General features: G+C 22.3%; 2 protein-coding genes across 5 annotated transcripts; one reads left to right on the top strand and one right to left on the bottom strand.

The window, feature by feature from the left end:
* Nucleotides 1-997: 997 nt before the first annotated feature.
* LOC102654890 (activating signal cointegrator 1) lies at nucleotides 998-3520 on the bottom strand. 2 transcript variants are annotated; one of them, XM_006563030.3, is made up of 10 exons: nucleotides 3326-3520; nucleotides 3132-3244; nucleotides 2940-3073; nucleotides 2725-2824; nucleotides 2357-2624; nucleotides 1992-2295; nucleotides 1746-1909; nucleotides 1552-1673; nucleotides 1205-1399; nucleotides 998-1131 (listed from the first exon to the last, which is right to left on the bottom strand). In XM_006563030.3, the coding sequence occupies exons 1-10, from the start codon at nucleotides 3391-3393 to the stop codon at nucleotides 1061-1063; spliced, it is 1539 nt and encodes a 512-aa protein (XP_006563093.1). In that variant the 5' UTR covers nucleotides 3394-3520; the 3' UTR covers nucleotides 998-1060. The 2 variants fall into 2 exon arrangements, with proteins under 2 accessions (XP_006563093.1, XP_006563094.1); XM_006563031.3 differs by having other exon boundaries at nucleotides 2940-3058.
* Nucleotides 3521-6875: 3355 nt separating this feature from the next.
* On the top strand, nucleotides 6876-20293 carry LOC409300. Of its 3 annotated transcripts, XM_026444971.1 has the most exons (8): nucleotides 6876-6968; nucleotides 7122-7148; nucleotides 14108-14415; nucleotides 18011-18081; nucleotides 18231-18483; nucleotides 18656-18784; nucleotides 18892-19165; nucleotides 19230-20293. In XM_026444971.1, the coding sequence occupies exons 3-8, from the start codon at nucleotides 14222-14224 to the stop codon at nucleotides 20160-20162; spliced, it is 1854 nt and encodes a 617-aa protein (XP_026300756.1). In that variant the 5' UTR covers nucleotides 6876-6968; nucleotides 7122-7148; nucleotides 14108-14221; the 3' UTR covers nucleotides 20163-20293. The 3 variants fall into 3 exon arrangements, with proteins under 3 accessions (XP_026300756.1, XP_026300755.1, XP_026300757.1); XM_026444970.1 differs by having other exon boundaries at nucleotides 6887-7148; XM_026444972.1 differs by lacking the exon at nucleotides 7122-7148 and having other exon boundaries at nucleotides 6951-6968.
* Nucleotides 20294-20644: the final 351 nt, after the last annotated feature.

The following is a 20644-nucleotide window of genomic DNA, read 5'->3' as shown; positions in this document are numbered from 1 at the left end:
AATTGGTCTTATTGGAAAGATAAAAGAAAAATAGATATCAATATATTTGTTATTTAAATCATTTTTTATTAATTGGACAATATTGTTGTAGAATAATACTTGTGTACCTTTAGGAAACAAATATAAATTACATGATAATTAATAGAGTGCACAGTATATAGATTAATAAATATGTAATTTATATCTATATATTTTATCAGTATGCAATTATTTCAATTTAAAAATTGTGCAATTGTTAATTTTGTACTAAAATTTATTTAATATAGTTTAATATTTATTTATACATTCCTAATACATCATTTCATGGAATGATTTAATATACGTTGTTTTTGGAATTTTATTTCTACTTTATTCGAATTTAGTATTATGTATTACTTATTATTTATAATCAATTAATTACTCTTATATATAATGATGTTATACTTTAATTTATTGAAGTTGTTACAACAAATAAATTTTTAAAGCTTTTTAGTATAAATTATATTGCAAGAAATAATATGTTTTAAAACTTGTAAACATTTCTTCAAGATTTATAAGTTAATAAATTTGTTGTTATTATCTTTGAAATATTCTTAAATCTAAATTTCAAAATTTATAAGAAATTTTAAAGTAATATATTTAATAAAAAATGTTCCATTCAAACATATATAGGCTGTTTGAATATAAAAATAACTTTACTAAAATCTACTTTTAACATTTACGAAAGTCTGATATTTTAATGGAAATAAGAGAAAACATCTAATATTTTTTCATTGAATGCACGTAGAAAAAAAAACATTTAATATAAAAAAAAAAATAAATATATGTTGTACAATAGCAATTGTAATACATTGCAAGCTATATGTACATTGTATTATATTCTATTATGTACAAATAATAAATAATATTTAATATAGAAAATGTGCAAAATATTTATTTTTTGAACATTGAAATCCATTAAAAATGTGTAATATTATGCATTATTTTTAATTCACAATTTATAATTTACAATTCTTATTTATAATAACAAAAAACGCATTATATTAATATATATATTTAATTTATATTATATATAAATATTTTATTTTACATTTTTAGAAAATTTTTCTAATATTTTTAAAGCAGCTTGATGAATTTTCCGATTAAGTTTATCTATAAATTATAAAAAAATCGTTAAAATTATATCTGATCAAAAACAAAAGACTAAAATCGAAGAAATACTTACAAATTTTATGATTTCCTTGTATTGGAAATTTAATTGGCAATGTTAAAAAATTTTCACATATAAAAACATAAGAACTATCGCTACTTTCTCCTTCTGGATAACATTTTTTATATTCATCTTGAGGTAGAACATCAACAACTGTTACGCATCCTAATAAACAACTAGTTGGATAAATTTCAGGAAATTTTAGTTTTTCTGTAAAATATTTATATAATTATTATAATATATACTGTAATCTAGACAAAGCATTTTAAAATTAATGTTAAGAATTAACTAAGTTCATACAAAAAAAATCTGAAATTCTTTCTATAATTAAAATTGAAATTTATTTTTTAATTGATACTAACCATTTTTTAAAACACGATAGTATTGTTCTACATTCGAGATTTCTTCTCTAGTTGGTGTTTTAGATGTTGCAGCAATCCATAATCTTCCTCTATGTGATGAATACCATGAACGACCTTCATGACTGTAACAATATTATAATATTTAAGAAGATAGCATATTAAATCTTAATTTATTTAGAAAATTATGATTTTACATTTTTATTCCAGATACTAATAAAGATGCATAAGGTTGATGCATGCTTAAACATAAACCAAGATCAGACATTTCTAAATATTCTTTATCTTGAATAATGTTTTTTGTTTTTGAAGAAATTTTTGCTGCTGATGTTCGTAGATTAGCTACGCTTGATCCTATATACTGTATAATAATAATTCAATATTACTTTTTTCATATAATAATACAAACATATATATAAGAATTTGTTAATAAATATTTTTACCATTGGATGTTTAAATTCTATATTTGGACAAACATTACTAATTTCAAATTCATTAAATGATTCAGAAATATCTCGTAACTGTTCTTCACTGAATTCAAAATCTTCTTCAACTAAATTCTCTTCAATTATTCTACCTGTGAAATCTAAGATTGCATAAATTTTTTTATTTAAATGAGACATATGCTTCTTTTTATTTTTTTCTTCTTCTAAAGTTCGTAATTTTTCTCTTTGTTCAGCTGTGAACCATATATTATTTGATTGATAATAATCACATTCATCATCAATTACTTTTGTGCCCTGTATTCTGTAAATTATTGTAATTATAATTTGATTTTTATATGAAAAAATAATATAATGTATTATACCCATTACGATCATATTCCAAAAGTTTGTCTCTCTGTTTTATTGATTCTTCTAGATTTTTATTAGGTTTTTGATTCATCAATTTATTGTATAATTGATCACCTTGTTTAGTGTTACTAGATAAAATAGTTTGTTCTTTTTCAGAACATACAAGTTCTCCACAAAAAAAACAAGGACCAGCTCCTTCTTGAGCACAAACTATTCTACCACAATTAAGACAATTATTAATTAATGTATGTCTCTTTGCTTCACAATCACATTTGTGTCTACCTAAAATATTTTTATATTATTTTTAATATTATATATATTATTATAATTTATCAATATTAATATTATATAATAATTTATAATATTTTAATATATGAAATACCTTTTAATAAAATTTCTCTATTTTTACCATCTTGAGAATATATACTTTCAAATTTAGGTTTTTTTTTTTCCAGTTTTTCTACTTTTACATTTTCTTGTATCTAAATAAATAATATTTAATCTTAATCTATATAATAAATATAATAATCTTAATAATCTAATATAAGTAATCGATATAAATTTGAGATAAAATATTTAAATAACATGACAATATACCTGTTTATTTTCTTTAGATTCTTTTGATTTTACTTTTCCTTTTTTTTTTTCATTTTGCTTTTTTTTTCCATTGTCCATATCATCTTCTTTTTTGCATTTAGCTTGATCTTTAATTAAAGCTGAAATAGCTTTTACTATTAAAAAGTAGTAAAAAATATTAAATGATTTAATTATAAATAACAAATATAAAACCTTGTTGTTTCTTGAAATCTGTGATAAATTGTCTATGTTTTCCATTAGTATAATCTAAAAAAGATCGCATATAATCATCTAAATCTCTTTCATTTTGTATTTGGATCATATATCTGAAAGAAATATATGAATTATTATAAAATATTATCATTTATATAAGTGATCATAGTTTCATTTTATTATAATCTACTTACTGTACTATTTCGTTTGTTACTGGAAAATCTAAAATTTGAGATAAATTTTCACAAATCCAATCTTCCATTTTTTCAAAATTATTAAAATAATAGCCTAAAAAAATTAAAAATATTATGTAGTTACTTGCAAGCGTAAACTTAATAATTGACGCGTGAGCAGAGTTGACGAGCACGCTATCCCCTCTACTAAAAATATTTCAATTCTTCTGTAGCAAAATACGTCACGTGATTAGAATTTCCGCCAAAGCCAAGCGTTGTACACGTCACGTGATGTGAAAATAATGTGACGTCATATATTCTGCTCTTGCAGAAATTCGCTACAAGGGAATTGAGCCACTTTTAGATAGAGGGTGTACCTCTACGTGTGAAGTTAACACTTGATTTTTAAATATTAAACATGCGCATTAAGCATATATTATATATTATAATATATAATACATATATTTCATATTATAAAGAATATTTTTATCTCTATCAAATTTGCAATTTAATTACAATTTTTCTTTCTTTTGAAGAATAGGAACATTTTCAAAATAAGTTTTGTATTTAAAATATAGTTTCTGTACTTTTATTATAATAAATTTAATTTTCTATCAAATTAAAATGTATCAATATATTTATAGATAAAATTTTTTAAAAACTTATATATCTTAAATTTAATTTAAATTTAATTTAAACAATTTTTGTTAAATTATGGTGACGATATTACTTGTTTCAATGTTAATATAATCTTGATCATATAAATGTAAATTTCATAATTTAATGTTAAATTAAATTAAATAGATTAAAAAATATATATAATAATAAATATAAAGTAATAATATAATATATTAATAAGAAATAAAAATAAAATTAATTTAAAAATTCTCATTAAAATTTTATATTTTCTAGATGCTTGTGTTACGGAGTTTAAAAAATGCATAGGTTAATGCAAGGCCTTCGAAACATTTAACAAACGGATCTTCCTGCAGTTAAATTTGCATACCCAGTCGTTTATACGTCGACAATCATGTATTCATGCACATATGAGCTGAGTTTCAATTTTTGCTGGTGTTACATAACAATTACTGATACTTATCACAACTGATATCATCGCGTTTCACATATCTATTTTCATTTAATCATATTGGTACTTTTATTAATCATATTAATATTTTTATTAAAATTTATTATATGATATTATAAATATTTAATCATTATAAATTAATTTTCTTTTTAAATTTTTTAGAAATATAATATTCTTATATATTATTTTTATATTGTTGAAAATAATTTAATATTTTTTTTTAAGAATTATATATAAATAATGAACCAAATATTAAGAAATGTAAGGAAAAATATAATTAAAAAGGAATAAGAAAGAAGGTATACTTACATTTGTTGTATGAAGCAAGTAATTTTTTATTTTTTAAATTTCCTTTATTAAAGAAAATATCCCTGAAATTCTTAAAAATATATTTTAAAATTTTTTTTACTTTCCGTAATATAATTCGAGATAGCAACAACAGAAATTACAATTTAGAATTATTACATGTACTTAAGCAATACAATATAAATAAATCATGAATATCATGAATTGTTTTATTAAAATGAATCACAATATATTGTAATTTCATTTCAGCGAGAATATATCAAAATGTATGTATATATAACATAAAAAAATAATATATTATATATATTAAAGAAAATATATTATTAAAATATATTAAATATTTTATAATTTTACAATATTTCTTTCCATGCAAAACGATTAAAAAGGACTAAATAACATATATTATGAATATTAGTTGTTCGAGCCATTAACCTGTTAAATGATAAAAGATTCTTGTACAATGAACTTTCTATATCATTCCGCATCGGGATCATTTGATAATTACTTTCAATCAACGGTTTTATTTGGACGGATGTTGTTCAAAGGCGTCTTCATTATTCGCACATATAATACACGAATTATACTATAATAAATCTGAATGATTTCAACAGATTCACAGTTCTATCGTGTTTTTTAGTTATCTATCTTATAATATTAAAACAATCATTTTCTAATTTATATTATTATTAATATATTATTATTATTTAAAAATAAAATTATATTTGAGGAATAACAATTTGCTTTTATAATTGATGATTTTATTATAACAAAAATTTAATATATTGAATTTTTTGCAACATTATTATTTATCTACAATTGGGTCATCGTAAATATTGCATCAAAAGCAAACTGGTCTCGATAACGTGTATCTTATCAAGTTGATTCGATATGATCGGTGGAGAATTCAATCGAGATAGAGTGAAAGATAAGAATAGTGTTTCTTCTATCCTTTAAATAGTGATAGAACAAAAAATGTTATTTAAAATATATATCTTTATTGCTTCTTTGCTTATAGTCAGCCATTAAAAATAATATTGATAAAAATATAAAATATTGTTATTATCTTACAAGATTTTAACAGTTATTTAAAAAAAATGTTGGTTTCATGTTATTATTCATGTTATTATTCATGGTTTCATGTTATTATGTTAATAATAATAGAATTGTTTTCTTTCAAGATATTTTCTTTTATCTTTTTATAATTAATGATGCATATGAAAACAGTGATATCATATTATCATCATCGATAAAAATACATGGCAAATTGTTTGACGAAGCACATTTATTTATTTTATATTTTTCTTTTTTTCCAGTCATCAACGTGATAACTCAATTAATTAAAAAAGATCAGCTTATTCTTAGTCTTCAATGCTACCAATTGCAAAAAAAAACTTCCAATATAATAGATAATTTAAAATTTTTTCTGAAATTTAATCTTAAATTTTATTTAGAATTAATTTACATATAATAATAATAATAATGCATTTTTTTAAATAAAAAAATGTATGTAAATTAAAAAATAATTCTTGTAGGTATTCTTATATTTACATATATAATGTATTTTTATTAAAGTAATTTATTAAATTGAAATTATTCAATGTTTTAAGAAAATTAATAGTTTCTTAAAAAAAAAAGAACTAGGAACTATGAAATAAATGAGATAACAGATGATTTTTGTTTTATTTAAAACAAGTTTTACCTACATATTGCATTTTTTCTTTTACAACTTTCTATTACACGTTCCACTAACGCCTACGTAAGTAGTGAACCTGTATTAGTAATATATGCATTCAATTAGCATTAGTCAACATATTTATTATTATATGACTTATAACATGGAATCACTTTTATATTTATTATCTTATAAATAGCAGTACAAATATGATAAATTTCAGATTTATATATAAAAATTTAAAAATTACAAAATTATATATTTAAATTTTCATTCATTATTATGAAAAAATTATATGAAGATTTATAAATTATATATTTTATTTTATGTATAATATTATTTTAAAAAATGTATTTATAAAAATATAATAATAATATTTATATTTATTAAAAAATATTATTTATATTTAAATTAGCCGCTATTTTTAATCATATATATGACATATATAATGCGACGAAAAGCGCGAAGTTTGTCGCTCCATTCGAAAGTGTGCGAAGTTTGTCGAACAAATCTTACTGCGATATAGTTCGCCACAGTCGCTCGGCGAACTCCGGCGTGGAAGGATGATTTTGTGTTTCTTGTGAACTATGTTCCACGCTGTATGTGGTGCTATTTGTGTACTCTTTTTTCAATTGTATAAATCGGTGTCAAAAGTAGTGTAATTAGATGTATAATTAACGTATAAAATTTAAATTATTTCGATCAAAACTGAATACTGAATAAAATCGAGTTTTTTTGTTCTTCGATTACAGTACAACTCGACATCTAAACTCACTTACGTAAGTCTTATGACTTTGATTTTAAATATCATAAAATATATTGTATAATATATTTTAAGTATAATTGTTATATATTTTGTAATACATTATTCGAGAATATTTTGATATTTTATAAAAATTCGAATAATTGATATCGATGATCGAATTTTTATATTAACTTGCACACACTATTATAATCGATATTTCGATCGAATTTTTTAATCGAAAGAAAGCTTGTTAATAAGATGACATTTTATCACAGTTCTTTTTATTTTTTTTTAAACGTTATTAAATGTAAGTAAAACAAAGTTGATAAAATAATAAATAATATATACATATGTATATATATATATATATATATGTATATATATATATGAATATATATGTATATGGTGTATGTATATATGTGTGTATGTACATTGGAATAGTATAGTATAATATATAGTATATGTATAAGAGTTGCAGTGTAAAGACAAGAACAAATTCAACAAATCAATAAAACTCTTATAAGAATTTGATTGTCGCTTATATTACGATATATAATATTTTTTGAAATGAATACGTTTCACGATAAAAACGCTTATCATGGCGTCGTTAATCTTGGTACATAAATTTTGCCGCTTCAAATTTATATAACATCGATATTTATAAAGATAATAAGAAATATTTGGAAAGAAATTGGAATGAAATTATAAATAGTACAATAAGAAAAGAAATATTTGAATGCAGTTTTATTAACGATTTTATTAATAATAAAGATAAAGTAAGTCATTTATTGATTAGATAAAAATGAATGATATTTTATTTATTTTTATTTTTTTTTACGGATGTATTATACATGGTTATCGTAGCATAACAACTATACTATAGCATAACTATAACTCATGCACAATTATTTCGAGCTACGATTCACTGACCTACATGACGCACATAATTTAGTTGGTCAGGTTTCGGGTTCCGTTGATCCTACAATCTTTTTTGTTCCGATTCGAGTGATCGATTTCTGTCATTATATTCGATTTAATTCGCATGTAAAGAGTGATCGGTAAGCATTATTTTTAACCCGATGATTATTATTCTTTACATTGTTTGATTTATTCTAACTTGTGAAATTGCATGTAACATAAGTAATGAGAATATTATATATTTACAATTATTGAATGTTTTCTTTGTATAAAAAAAAAATCTTGTTCATTCAAGAAAATCTCATTAATTATTTAATATAATGTTTTATGAAGTTAGAATCTACATATTCTCAATTTTTTTTAAATATTTGAATGGTTAAATTGTAAATTCATCTTAAACAATTTAGTATTGCATGACAAAAAATTATTGTATGGATAAATAAAATATCATATTATAGAATTTATATATAGAGTATGAAATAAGAAGTTTGTAACTATTATTTTCTTTATGATATAAAAATGATGACTTTTAAATATTATTTCATATAATTCTAAATTTATTTTTTAAATTAAATTAAACATTATTTTTTTCCTAAATGTATTTCTATCAACAAAAAGTATTTGTAATTATATATATTTAATCTGTCTAAATTTTTAAATATAATATTTTTAATGTTAAAAATAATAAAAATTTATCTTTTGCAGTTTAAAAAAATCTATAATAAGAATTGAAATATCTAACAGATTCACTATTTAAATAATTAAATTAATTAACTATTAAATTGTTTATTATATAAAATTATAAAGTTATGATTTTTCATTTTTTTTTATATCTTACAAAAAAGTTATCTTTTTAGTCCTTCTTTTTGATTAAATATAAAATATAAATATCATATATTATATTTTCATTTATTCAACAATAATTTATTCTTGGAAATATAATCCAACTATAGTTTCTTTTCTTTTTCTCTACTTTTAAATAATCCTTTCGTGTTCACCGATAATTATGGAAGAATCGATTGGCACTTTTATGCATTACTTGGAAAGTGAAATCGTAAAATCTAAGAGTATATTATTCTAAAATTCCTTATTATATTTCGTGATAACTGGTACCATGAGTTCAAGTCATGAATACTAGAGATTTTCAACTATTAAAAATTATTCTTTTTTATTGTTAAATTTTTCTTATTATAAAATTTTTTTTTATTTTTCAGATAAACGATTTAATTTCTGATATTATTCTTTATTATATTCAGACAAGTAATTTTGTTTTTTTTTTCTAGGTTAAAGAACAAAATACTTCTATCTGAGAAGGATGATTAAATGTTTTTTAAAAAAAAATAACTTGTCCTTGAGAATTTAAGAACACTAGAAATTTGATTCTTTGAGAAAATAAAAAGTTTTCTCAAATGCTAAAAATAAAAATTTAATATTTCTCTTCGAAAAAATAACAAAATATCCAACTCCTTGAAAAAGTCACTTCAAAACACTTCAAAAGTTTATTCCATCGAATAAAGCAATTTACATTTGTATATGGAGCATGTGAAAATCTCTTCAAAATGCGAAAAATGTTCAAGGTTTCGAACAAGTTAGAAATTTAAATTTTTCGTAAATCAGCGAAATAAGTTTTTTTAAAATGTTATTCTTCTTTGAATTAATCATTTTAATCTTATTAATTGTTAAAGTAATCATTTTGTTTGTGTGTATCTTTATTCGTATTGAATTAGATACCTTATTGAAAGATGTACAAATTTTTTATATTTTCTCAATTATATTTTAAAGTTTTTCAATTAGATTTTGCATACTATTTTCACAATATTGATATTGCAATTAATTATATTGATATATTTTTAAATAATAAGACATTTGATTTCTGTGAGCATTAAATGAATATAAAAGTTTTAATAGAGATAAATGTAATATTAATTTCAAAAATTAATTTTATTCAAAGCATATTATTGGATATTATTTTTTAATTATATTTTTTACATTCTAGAATATTGTAATTCCTTCCTTGTAAATCATAAGAATAACAATTTAATAATTTTACTATTAAATTAAATAAATAATGTTTCAAAATTCTTTTAAATGTAGGAAAAATAATATTGAATATCAAAATTTAAGTTATAAATCATGAATGAGTTATAATATTTATAGAAAAATAGTGTAGATTATTTAAAAAGATAGAGAAATTATCAGATCAATTTTCTCTTGAGAATTTCTAAGATGATAGCGTACTGTGTAAATTGACTCTAGATTTTGTTTCACAATCTACTTGTGAAGATTTGAAATGGAGATCCTTTTTCTAGATCTATTAATGGCCGTATCTGACAGGTTAATTCACAATCATTTCGAGAGTTCCCTCGTTTTAAACGGAAGGGCAACTTGGACAAAGTCAAGTTAATTTGCGACTAATTTGCATCGAATCTTAGCACGATCATCTTACACTGCTGTATTCTCGACATTTCGTTATATAAATCCCATTTTTAAGAGCATAAGCCTATAAATTTTTATGAAAATCATTTCATTGAATTTTTATTCTTATATTAAATATTTAGTTTCCAATTCTTTCGAAATAAAATAAATTTATCATTCGGCAATTATTTGTTCAAAATTTCTTCTATATATCTCAAAACTATGAAATCCTTGCAACCATTATATGATCAGACATTGACAAAAGGCTGTTCCACTTTCGTAACATGCAAAACTGAAATTCTGATCAATAAATCTCGACTGCGGTTAGCCCACTATATTTATATTGATTAAATTTCACGAGAATAGTGTACTATTTTTTATAACGACATCTTAATTCTCATTACAGTTCAATTTCTAAAACAATTCTTCTCTGCTTCTTCTTATATTTTAATAAAAAATTTACTTAGTTACTTGAAATGAAAAAAAAAAAAAAATATTCAAAAAATAAAGATTTAATGATATTTCACATGAAGATGAAGATATAAATGTTAGTAAAGATATATAATGAACTAACTTCGTGAATCAATGATTTTTTTGTGTATTATATAAATATATTACATGAATTTAAGATTATAAATTTAAGATTTAAAATTTCTGGATTTAGAATTAATTATTTAAAGTAATCAAAATGGATTAGAAAAATTAAGAATATATTTTGAAGGATATGTTCAAATATTTTAATAGTTCATTTTTATTATTTATCAATTTTTTGCTTGTCGTAATGTGTATGTCACATTATAGATACTGGAAACAGAATTATTACACATCGAATATCGCACACTCAATTTTAAAACGTTATATGTACATACTTAATTACTTCGTTTTATTATCAGTTCAAATGGCATCGTCAATACTATCGATAACGATAAATCATTAATTTATTTTTAACTTTAAAAATTTTATTTGTTTCAACGACTATAAATATTTTTGAAATATAATGAGTAAATAATAAGAAATAAAAAAGTAAAAAGATTTCAGGATATTTAAATATATAACGAATAATAATTATATAATAAATAAAGTTTAACAAATAATGAAAATAATAATTATTATTGCAAAAATTATCATTCACGTTGGTTTATCAAAATCATTTAAAAAAAAGAAAACGGTTTCTATGTTTCACAATAGCATCGTGTGAAACAGTTTCTTCAATTAGCAAAACATGTTGGCCTTCTGTGCAATTAGTATAGCATGTACAAAAAAAATTTTTTTGTAAAAACACATGAACTATTGTGTCGCGTGTTTAAAGGCACTTGAATATTCAATTTATATTAATCTTATATTTCCGTTATTTAATTTACATTCAATTCGATTCATATCCATAAATTCAGATTAGTTGTTTAACCAAGCTTATGACGCAAATTCATCAGTAAGCTCCAGATTAGAAATGAACTGCGACTGCAATGAGCTAATTGAACTAATTAAGTTCGTTAGTTGTTACTCGTGAGCATCAATACACGTGATATCTTCTCTGTATCTTCTTCTGGAATCGTTCCTTAGCGATGTTAATCGACGACAATGCACAATTCATGACATAAGTTTGTTTTTCATTCGATAATATATGGCGTGAATAAAATTATCTTTGACAATGAAGTTTCCACTTCATAGAAAATTTATTTACGAATCGATACGTAATTTCGAAACGAATAAAAAAAACTTAGGAATTTTTTTTTCATAATTTCTATTAAAATCTCCTAATCAAGTTCAATATCGTTTCCATTTCTTTATAAAATTTTCTAAATTTTAAAAATCATCATTCTTTCATCATAAGAGATGTTTTTCAACTTTCGACATTTGTCTCGACACTTTCCTTTCCGAAAATTCCTTAATTTCTCATACAATTAAATGCATGAATAATTAAAACTAGGAATAGAAAATAAACGATCTCAAGATAATAAATCGCGTAACGTGACATAAAGAAAGAATAATAAAGTTACGCGTGTCTCTGGTAATTAAGATGCATCATCGAGCAGTATGTTATGTAAACCTTGAGCCATTCTCTATTTTCGTAATTTAGGATTAGAGAATTGGTTAAACTAGGTTAATGTAACGTCGTATAATATTAATAAACATACATATTAAGGGAAAAGACATACATATTAAATTTAATTTGTTTCAAAAAATTTTTATTTTTGAAAATATTTAAATATTTATTTTTTTTTTATAATAAAAATATATATATATATAATAAAAATTGATAAAAGAAAAAGAAAAGAAAATTACATACTTCGTTTCAATAAACAATAGATGCTTGAGTTTTCGAGTTTAATAGTGATTAATCCAGCACTTTATTCAGTAGCTACACAATAATATTAAATTGGATATCGTAGGTCTTTCGATTTGAACCGACAATTGATATAACATCGAGCAATTGCATCGCAGCTTGGTCTCTGAATCATTCTCTTCATATCCATCTTGGTTGGCTAATATTTTAGTCCCTTGAAGATGGTGGTTTTTTTAGTTCAGGGTCAAAATTTACGAAATCGATGTTTGACATAATGTTTGATTGAAATTTGTTTATTGTTCGAGTAGATAATTGAAAGATAACAGAGTAATGGTATCGAATGGTATGGATGATGTATAATAATATTGATAAAAATATAAATTTCGTTAGGAAGGAAGTTGATGTTGATGTCGAATATTTAAACATCTTTTCAAATTAATTTTTTTTATATTATTTATATGTTTTATTATATTTTATCATTTTATTACATATAATATCAAAGAGCTGAGAATTTTTATGCGATAATTTTTAAAATCAAGAACTTATTTTTTTATTAAAAATAAAAAATAAAAAAGAAGAGATTTAAAGTATCACAAGTAAATATAAAGTATGCAGAAAAATATGAATAAATTTTTGAGAAAATTTTTTTTGCAAAAAACAAAAATTTAACTTTTAACAAATTGTTTATAATGCAACTATATTAAGTTCAACTTCCTTCCTAACTGTTCATGTTCCCGGAATTTGGTCTACGTAATATGTTAAAAATAAATCTGGACTTTATTCTTGATGCTTGATGTTTTCGGCATGGTTACTAGACTAAATTACTCCCGCTCTTTGATAATTATACTGTATGTAATTATAAACACCTCATTTAGTATAGTAATACGATTAAAAGTTATTATGGTAAAAATCTCGATAAGATCATTTGGCTTTCTAAGAAAAATTTTGATTAAATTTTTGATCTTTCAATTATTCAGTTCTTTTATACTTTTTTAGTTTCAAAATTAAAAATATTCTCTAAATAGAGAAATATAATTCTAGTAATTAAAATCTTTTTTAAAAGCTTTTTATTTGTTTTTTATCATTTTAATTCTCTTCTTTCCTTAACAACTTATGAAAAATTTTAGTAATTAAAAATAATCATTTATTATTCTTTTTATTATCGAAAATTTATTTCTATTAATTTTATGTGCAAGAAATTAAAAGTTGTTACAAAATTATCGCTATATTTTTTCTTAATATTACCAAATTTAAATATAGAATGATACTATTTTTTTTTTCACAGATTTTTATTTTCAGTTTTCTTGAACGAATAAGAATGTGCCTGCATGATTTGCAATGAAAATAATCAGATTTTTTTTTTCATATATTTTCAGACGAGATCATGAAAAAAGGATGACGAAAGATCGATGAACCTCGTGGCGTCGCGACGATTTCATACTGTCAATCGAGACAAAATCCGAAAGTTTGCAGATCGAATGCAGTGAATCATGTCGCAATCGAGACGTTCCAGTGTTTCCATCCACGATTATCCGGAACATTTGAATCCATTCAATGATGACATCACCGGTACACAATCTTACTTTTACCGTGATGGAAAGGCAAAAGATTCGAAACATAAATTCTGGACATTTGGCAGAAGTAGAAAGAAGAGATCAAATAGTTTTTCTATTAAGTCCACATGGTAAATATTATTTCAATTTAATAACTAATTAATTATATAATATATAATAATATTATTTAATTTAATAACTAATTTAATATAATTAAATTAATAACTCTTTACTTTAAAGTTTATATAGAAAAAACTATATGCAAATATAGTATACCTATATATACCTATATACATATAATAAAAGTGTTAATAAGATATAAATTTGAATTTAGACAAAAAAGGGATGTAGAAAATTGGAAAATTTTTAGAAGAGAAATATGTTATAAAGATAAGTTTAGATTTAATGAAGGATGACTAAAAGAATATAAATATATTATCAGTATGATGATATTTTTATTTAACTTCAAAATTATATTAAGTTATAAATTTTCAATTATTGAATGATTTGTTAAAAAGGATTGCATTTAATTATTTGACAGAATTTTACAGAATCATAGTATGTCGAGTTCAAATATAAATTGATAAAGATTAGGCCAAAAGTTTCTTGAACTTGAACCCACAAAATGTACACGTGTATCGTATAGATATTTGCATTTGGCTATCATCCAAAGAACATAAATAAAAGGAATCTAGCAGACGATCGACGTCAGGTTGTCTTCCGTCCAAAAGGTCTTTGCAATTTCTATTTAAGGCAACGTTCGACGTGCCTTTCCTGCGCAATTACACGTTCTTAAACTTCTGTACAGTTATCTTCATTTATGATCATTTTTTTCCATTTTAAAAATATTTTTTAATCCTTATTAATCAGTTTTCGAGAAAATAGAAATGTTTAATTAGAAAAATAATTTTATAAGTTTTATTAATTTTATTATTTATTATTACAAAAGTAACGTGTGATTAATTATTATATAAGAAAGTTTTAAAAATTTTGTACGTTTTTATTTTTGTGATGAAATTATTTTTTCAAAAAAAAAAAAAAAAAATTTTTTAACAGTTGATATTTTATTATTGATATAAATAGATATTATCAATGATTGTTATTTTTATTATATAGATTATCTATTATTTGATTAAAATTTAAAATAATATTAAACTTTAATGTAAAATTTGTTTCGAATTCATTATTTTAAATTATTATTGAATTCTTTTTTAAATTTCAAGTATCGAAAAGTTTATATAATGTGGAAATTTTCAATATATATCATGCATATCGATTTTCTACAATTTTTCTTGAATTAAATCAATCTTATTTTTATCTTAATTTTGTTTTTGTAAAATCTAAAGTAGCATTAGATATCGATGTAGTGCAGATTCAAATATTTTATCTCTAATCCATGATTTAATCTATGATCTAATTTAATTTTAAAATCAAGTTGTTTACTGATTCTAACATTTATTTGTATTTATTGTTACAAATTGTAAAATTTGTTTAGATTTTTAAAATATAAATTAGTAATGTTTTTTAAAACATTTTGTTTTTCTATTATTTCATATTATCAAAAAATAAAAATTTTCATTAATAATTTGATAATCAAATTTGGTCTTAATTTTTACTAAAATTTTCTATTAGTAAGGGAACAGAATTAATATTCCTCATTTATGATCATAATTTCTGTGTTATTAAAAATCTTAAATCAGCATAATGTTCTATATAATTAAGAAGTTTAATTATTAAATGTATATCTGTATATATTGAATATTGCGTGTCGATATTTGCGTGTCATTTTAACTACACAAAAAAATCAAAAAATATTTATTATAAGATCTATAAATCTAGAAATAAGTTGCTGATAAAATCTTAGATATTGTTATTTTTATAATTTATTAATCATTTAATCGATAGGATACGATAATTGTACAAAAATTAAAAATTAATATAATTAAAAAGCTAAGCATGAAATCATAAAACATTTATAACATATTTTTTTATTTTCTTCAAACAGCATATTAATTTTTCCTTTAATGTTTTCAATCTTTTTTTCAGTCTTTTTATGGATATTCATTTTGCAATTGAATATTCTTGGTGAAATTCTGATTTTAATTTGGAAAACGATACCTTCTGCATATTCTCTTCAGAAAAATAGAGTTTCGGTCTAATTGTTGATTAAAATTAACTTCAGCGTGATTGTTAATTAATACTGGAATCTTAACATATATTTAATGATACGATATTTGCTTATAGAAGATGATGTAAAAAAATCATACATTTAAAAAGTTTTTATTCTTTAAAAAATATTAAAAATATTCATTTTAATATTTAATATATTCTTATATATATATATATATATATATATATATATATATATATATATATATATATATATAAGCATATCTTATTGTGATGAAAGTATTATTTCATTTTTTTTTTTTTATTTAAGAATGAAAAATATTGTTGATTCGCTTCATAAATGATTACATCACTTTGTAAGTGATGCAATAAATATCTTTATAAGTGATGTAGATATCTTTTATAAAAATATGTAATTTTTTTATAAAAATGTAACTGTATTAGAATAAACAGGACTTCCTTGTATACATATATAAGATAGCAGAAATGAAAAGAAATCTTATCCGTTGTTTGTAATCCATCATACCGAAGTTACTGAAGCATTTCCTTGACCATGAATCAATCTTGGAATTTATCTTCGTAAGACATAATATATAAATAAAATGATGAATATCTTTATACGTTCATATGTAATTTTTCTCTATATTTTCTTTAAATAATATAAAAATTTTTTAATTCATTAATAATATTTATTTAAGATATTTAGCTCTTTTTTTAGCTAATATTTAGCTCTTATTTTAAATTTCATTATGGTAATAAATGAAAATTCAAATTGTGTTAATAATATATAATATATGTATTGAAACATCTGCGTGATGAAATTGTCGATGTGATGACTTTTGTTATAGGCGCTTATGTGAGAAGAAAAGATCAAGAAACGGCACTTAAGTCGTCATTGAATATACATACCATCTTGCAACACTGATATTTGCATTCGTTAGATAAAATAAGAAAATAATATTCTCGATGTCATTCAATACTCATTATACGTATAATGCTTTAACTCACAAATAATTTACTATTCGCTCTGTTTATAAAATTAAAGGATAAGTTGTTGATTAATCTATTTTATATTTTATTCCATAGCCATTTTCTTTATATCTGTTTAATTGTGTTTATGTGAATAAATTATTGATCAATTATTATCAACCAATTCATAGATATAGGAAAGAAAATAAATTTTAATCATTAAATGAAGAAAAATAAACATGAAATATGATCAAAATATTAAAAATTTAATATAATCGTTACTTTTCTACAAATAAATATACATATATTAATAAACTTTAGAAGTTAGATAGGTTATGAATTTTTCATAACTGAAATCTTTGTTAAATTCAGCTTATCTTCATTAATTTCGAGATTATTAAATATATAATGTTATTATTGATTATTAAATATTTATGTTGTTGTATATTTATGATTGTTATTAATAATTATTAAATATATAATGTTAAGTTATATTTCGATAGAATTATGAAATATGATATAAATAATTAACACTTAAATATAAAGCAAAATATGCGTCGCAAGTATCAATAGCTGTTAATTTGCTTATTTCATTATATTACCTGACAATGAATTATTTGTTTTCAGGAACGGATTGTTCGGCAAACGGAAAGATGACAAGTTAGAAATTCAAGAAAAAAAATCCACAATCACCACAGGTTATTATCAAAAATATTGTTAAATAACAATAAGTTCTTGAAACAATATCTTTTTTGTAATGAAAAAATTATTGATTTTGTTTTCTTATTATTTATTTCTTATTATATATGCATAATTTTTCATAATATGAATACTGAATTTTAAATAGTTTCGTCAACGTACAAAAGAGAACCTTACGTTAAACCAATACCATCGCCACGTATAACGAAGGATCAGCAAGAATTTGATGAAGCTCTTGGAACTTTAGCAAGAAGAAGAAAATATACGTTAGATAATTCCTCATCGAGATACAGTTCGTCTTTGACTGTTAATGGTGATCCTGCAAGACTCTATGATGGTAGTCCGCAGGATACTACTACATCTATTATGGGTGATCTTACACCGAAGCCACCAGCACGAAGGTGAATATATTATTATATACTAATTAAATTATAATTAAATTTTGATTTCTGTAGTGATTTTATAAAAATTCTTCTTTAAGATAAATTTTATCTCGATATGATCACTTAAACATACGTAAATTATCTATTGATTAAATTTTAATGTTCGTATTAATTCAATTTTTGTATTTAGATTTGGCCAAATGAGTCCAAAACCAACAACTAAAATACCACCGCTGGATTTTGAAAATGAAAGTCCAAAGGAAAACGGAAATGTAACTCTTCGTGAAAAAACACAAGAAAGAACGCCAATTCCTCCTTTGTAACTATTATTTAGATTCCATAGTATATTACATTTATTAAATAGATGAAATTATATTAAAAATATCGAATATACATAATATGAAATATATCAAATATATTTTATAGGCGAAGATTCGGTAATAGATCATCACAAAGGACAAACGCAACTCTGGATTCAGAGGAAGAAGCGAATCGTTCAGGTGATATGGCGATGTGTGATGAAAACGAAAACGTATCTGGGGATTACATGTTTAAAAGATACTCTCAGGATGCAATTAGAAAATCAAATCTTTCGATAAACAGTTGCGTTTCAATCGGAAGTACGATGAGTTCATATGGTCGTAAAAAACGAAGAGCACCACAACCACCACGACGTTCAGAAAATGTAGAAACAAATGAAGTAAGTCAAGTTTTCTACTTAAATACTTTTAAATTTATCAATTTTCATTATTTCATTATTTCAGACTGTTCATGAAGCATCTAACATAAAACTTCAAATAGTTGAACCAATTGATATATCGAGAGTTACCGAGAATATAGACGATTTAACGAAAAAAAGTAAAAATTTAGACCAAGAAGTTAATGAAGAAAAAGAAAATTCAATTTTGAGTTCCAATGACGTATCATCTAAAGAAACAGAAGACAATTTAACAAAAATTATAGAAACTAATGCAAATACGGAAAATAAAGAGAAAACTTGTATTGAGGAAAAACTTGTAGATATGGAACAATTAGAATCAAAAATTTCGGTTATAGAGGATTATAAAGAATCGGAAAAAGATTTTGAGCAATCTAAGAAAGAGGAAGGAGATATTCAAGTCGAATATTGTAGAACTTCTCAGAAAAATATAGAAATAATTAAAGACGTAGATCAAACGAATTCATTAGAATTAGACGATATCTCTCTTCGAAGGAAAAGTTCTTCAAGCACATTATCCAGAAATGATAGTTTTTCTGTAAAAGATGAGATTGAAAAGATAGAAAAACAAATAAAGGCTTTGGAAACAAAAAATGCTTCTAAAAACTGTTCAGAAGAAAAGAACATAAGGAATTCGATTCAAGAAAATCGTAGGCATTTTTTTCAAAATATGGTCGAGACCGATAATGATAAAGATCCGATTAAAATAGAATTTAAAGAATTTCCGAAAGAACAAAAAGACATTCATGTGGTAAGATTAAATGATTCGCCTATTCCTGTAATAGCTCCTAGAGAGCCGGTGAAAGTTATTGAGCTTCATATTTCTGAACCTATAAGACGAAAACCAGAGATACTCGAAGATGTGAATCCAATTCCAAAACCCAGAAGGCATAGTGCTTTAAATCTAAACGATTCTCAATCAAACATGATTTTAAATAATACTAAAAACTTTGAACCAATAAGAGGGAAATCTTTGTGAATTTTATTTTTAATGATGAATTCTTGTAAAAAATTGTACAATCTTTTTGGTCTTTAAATTAAATAGAAGAATATCCTTGTTAATTTTAGTTGAGATATCTTTAAAGACTGTATAAATATTGTGTACATGTATATTTATTTAGTGCTTAAATTTTTCCTTGATCACTTTAAATATCATTAAATACATAATTATCGGTTTAAATTTGAATTCTAAGACAATTATGAATAAAATTATTTTTACAATATTTCTTAAGTAGATTATTGCGAGATACTTTTTTCAAAAATTGTATTACAAATATGCATATTATTATTATTTGATCATTATCATTATCAAATGAAAATGAATTTTTATACTAATTCAAATGTAAATTTTGTAATCATATACTATTAATACAAAAATTATATTAGGTTATATTAGGCTGTTTCTTTTTTATATAAATCATGTATTATTTTATAAAAAAATTTTCAATTTTATAAAATTAT

This window comes from Apis mellifera, linkage group LG14 (assembly GCF_003254395.2).
Source record: "Apis mellifera strain DH4 linkage group LG14, Amel_HAv3.1, whole genome shotgun sequence".
Lineage (NCBI taxonomy): Eukaryota > Metazoa > Arthropoda > Insecta > Hymenoptera > Apidae > Apis > Apis mellifera.
Note: the sequence above shows the minus strand (reverse complement) of the source record. Positions and strands in the feature narration are given on the sequence as shown.

Excerpts from the sequence above, each read along its gene's own strand:
- LOC102654890 (XM_006563030.3), bottom strand. The coding sequence starts at position 3,393 with ATGGAAGATTGGATTTGTGAAAATTTATCTCAAATTTTAGATTTTCCA. Across the intron at positions 3,245-3,325 it reads GTAACAAACGAAATAGTACA|ATATATGATCCAAATACAAA; the intron begins GTAAGTAGATTA and ends TATTTCTTTCAG. Across the intron at positions 1,132-1,204 it reads ACAAGGAAATCATAAAATTT|ATAAACTTAATCGGAAAATT; the intron begins GTAAGTATTTCT and ends TATAATTTATAG.
- LOC409300 (XM_026444971.1), top strand. The coding sequence starts at position 14,222 with ATGTCGCAATCGAGACGTTCCAGTGTTTCCATCCACGATTATCCGGAA. Across the intron at positions 14,416-18,010 it reads TTTTCTATTAAGTCCACATG|GAACGGATTGTTCGGCAAAC; the intron begins GTAAATATTATT and ends ATTTGTTTTCAG. Across the intron at positions 19,166-19,229 it reads AAAATGTAGAAACAAATGAA|ACTGTTCATGAAGCATCTAA; the intron begins GTAAGTCAAGTT and ends TCATTATTTCAG.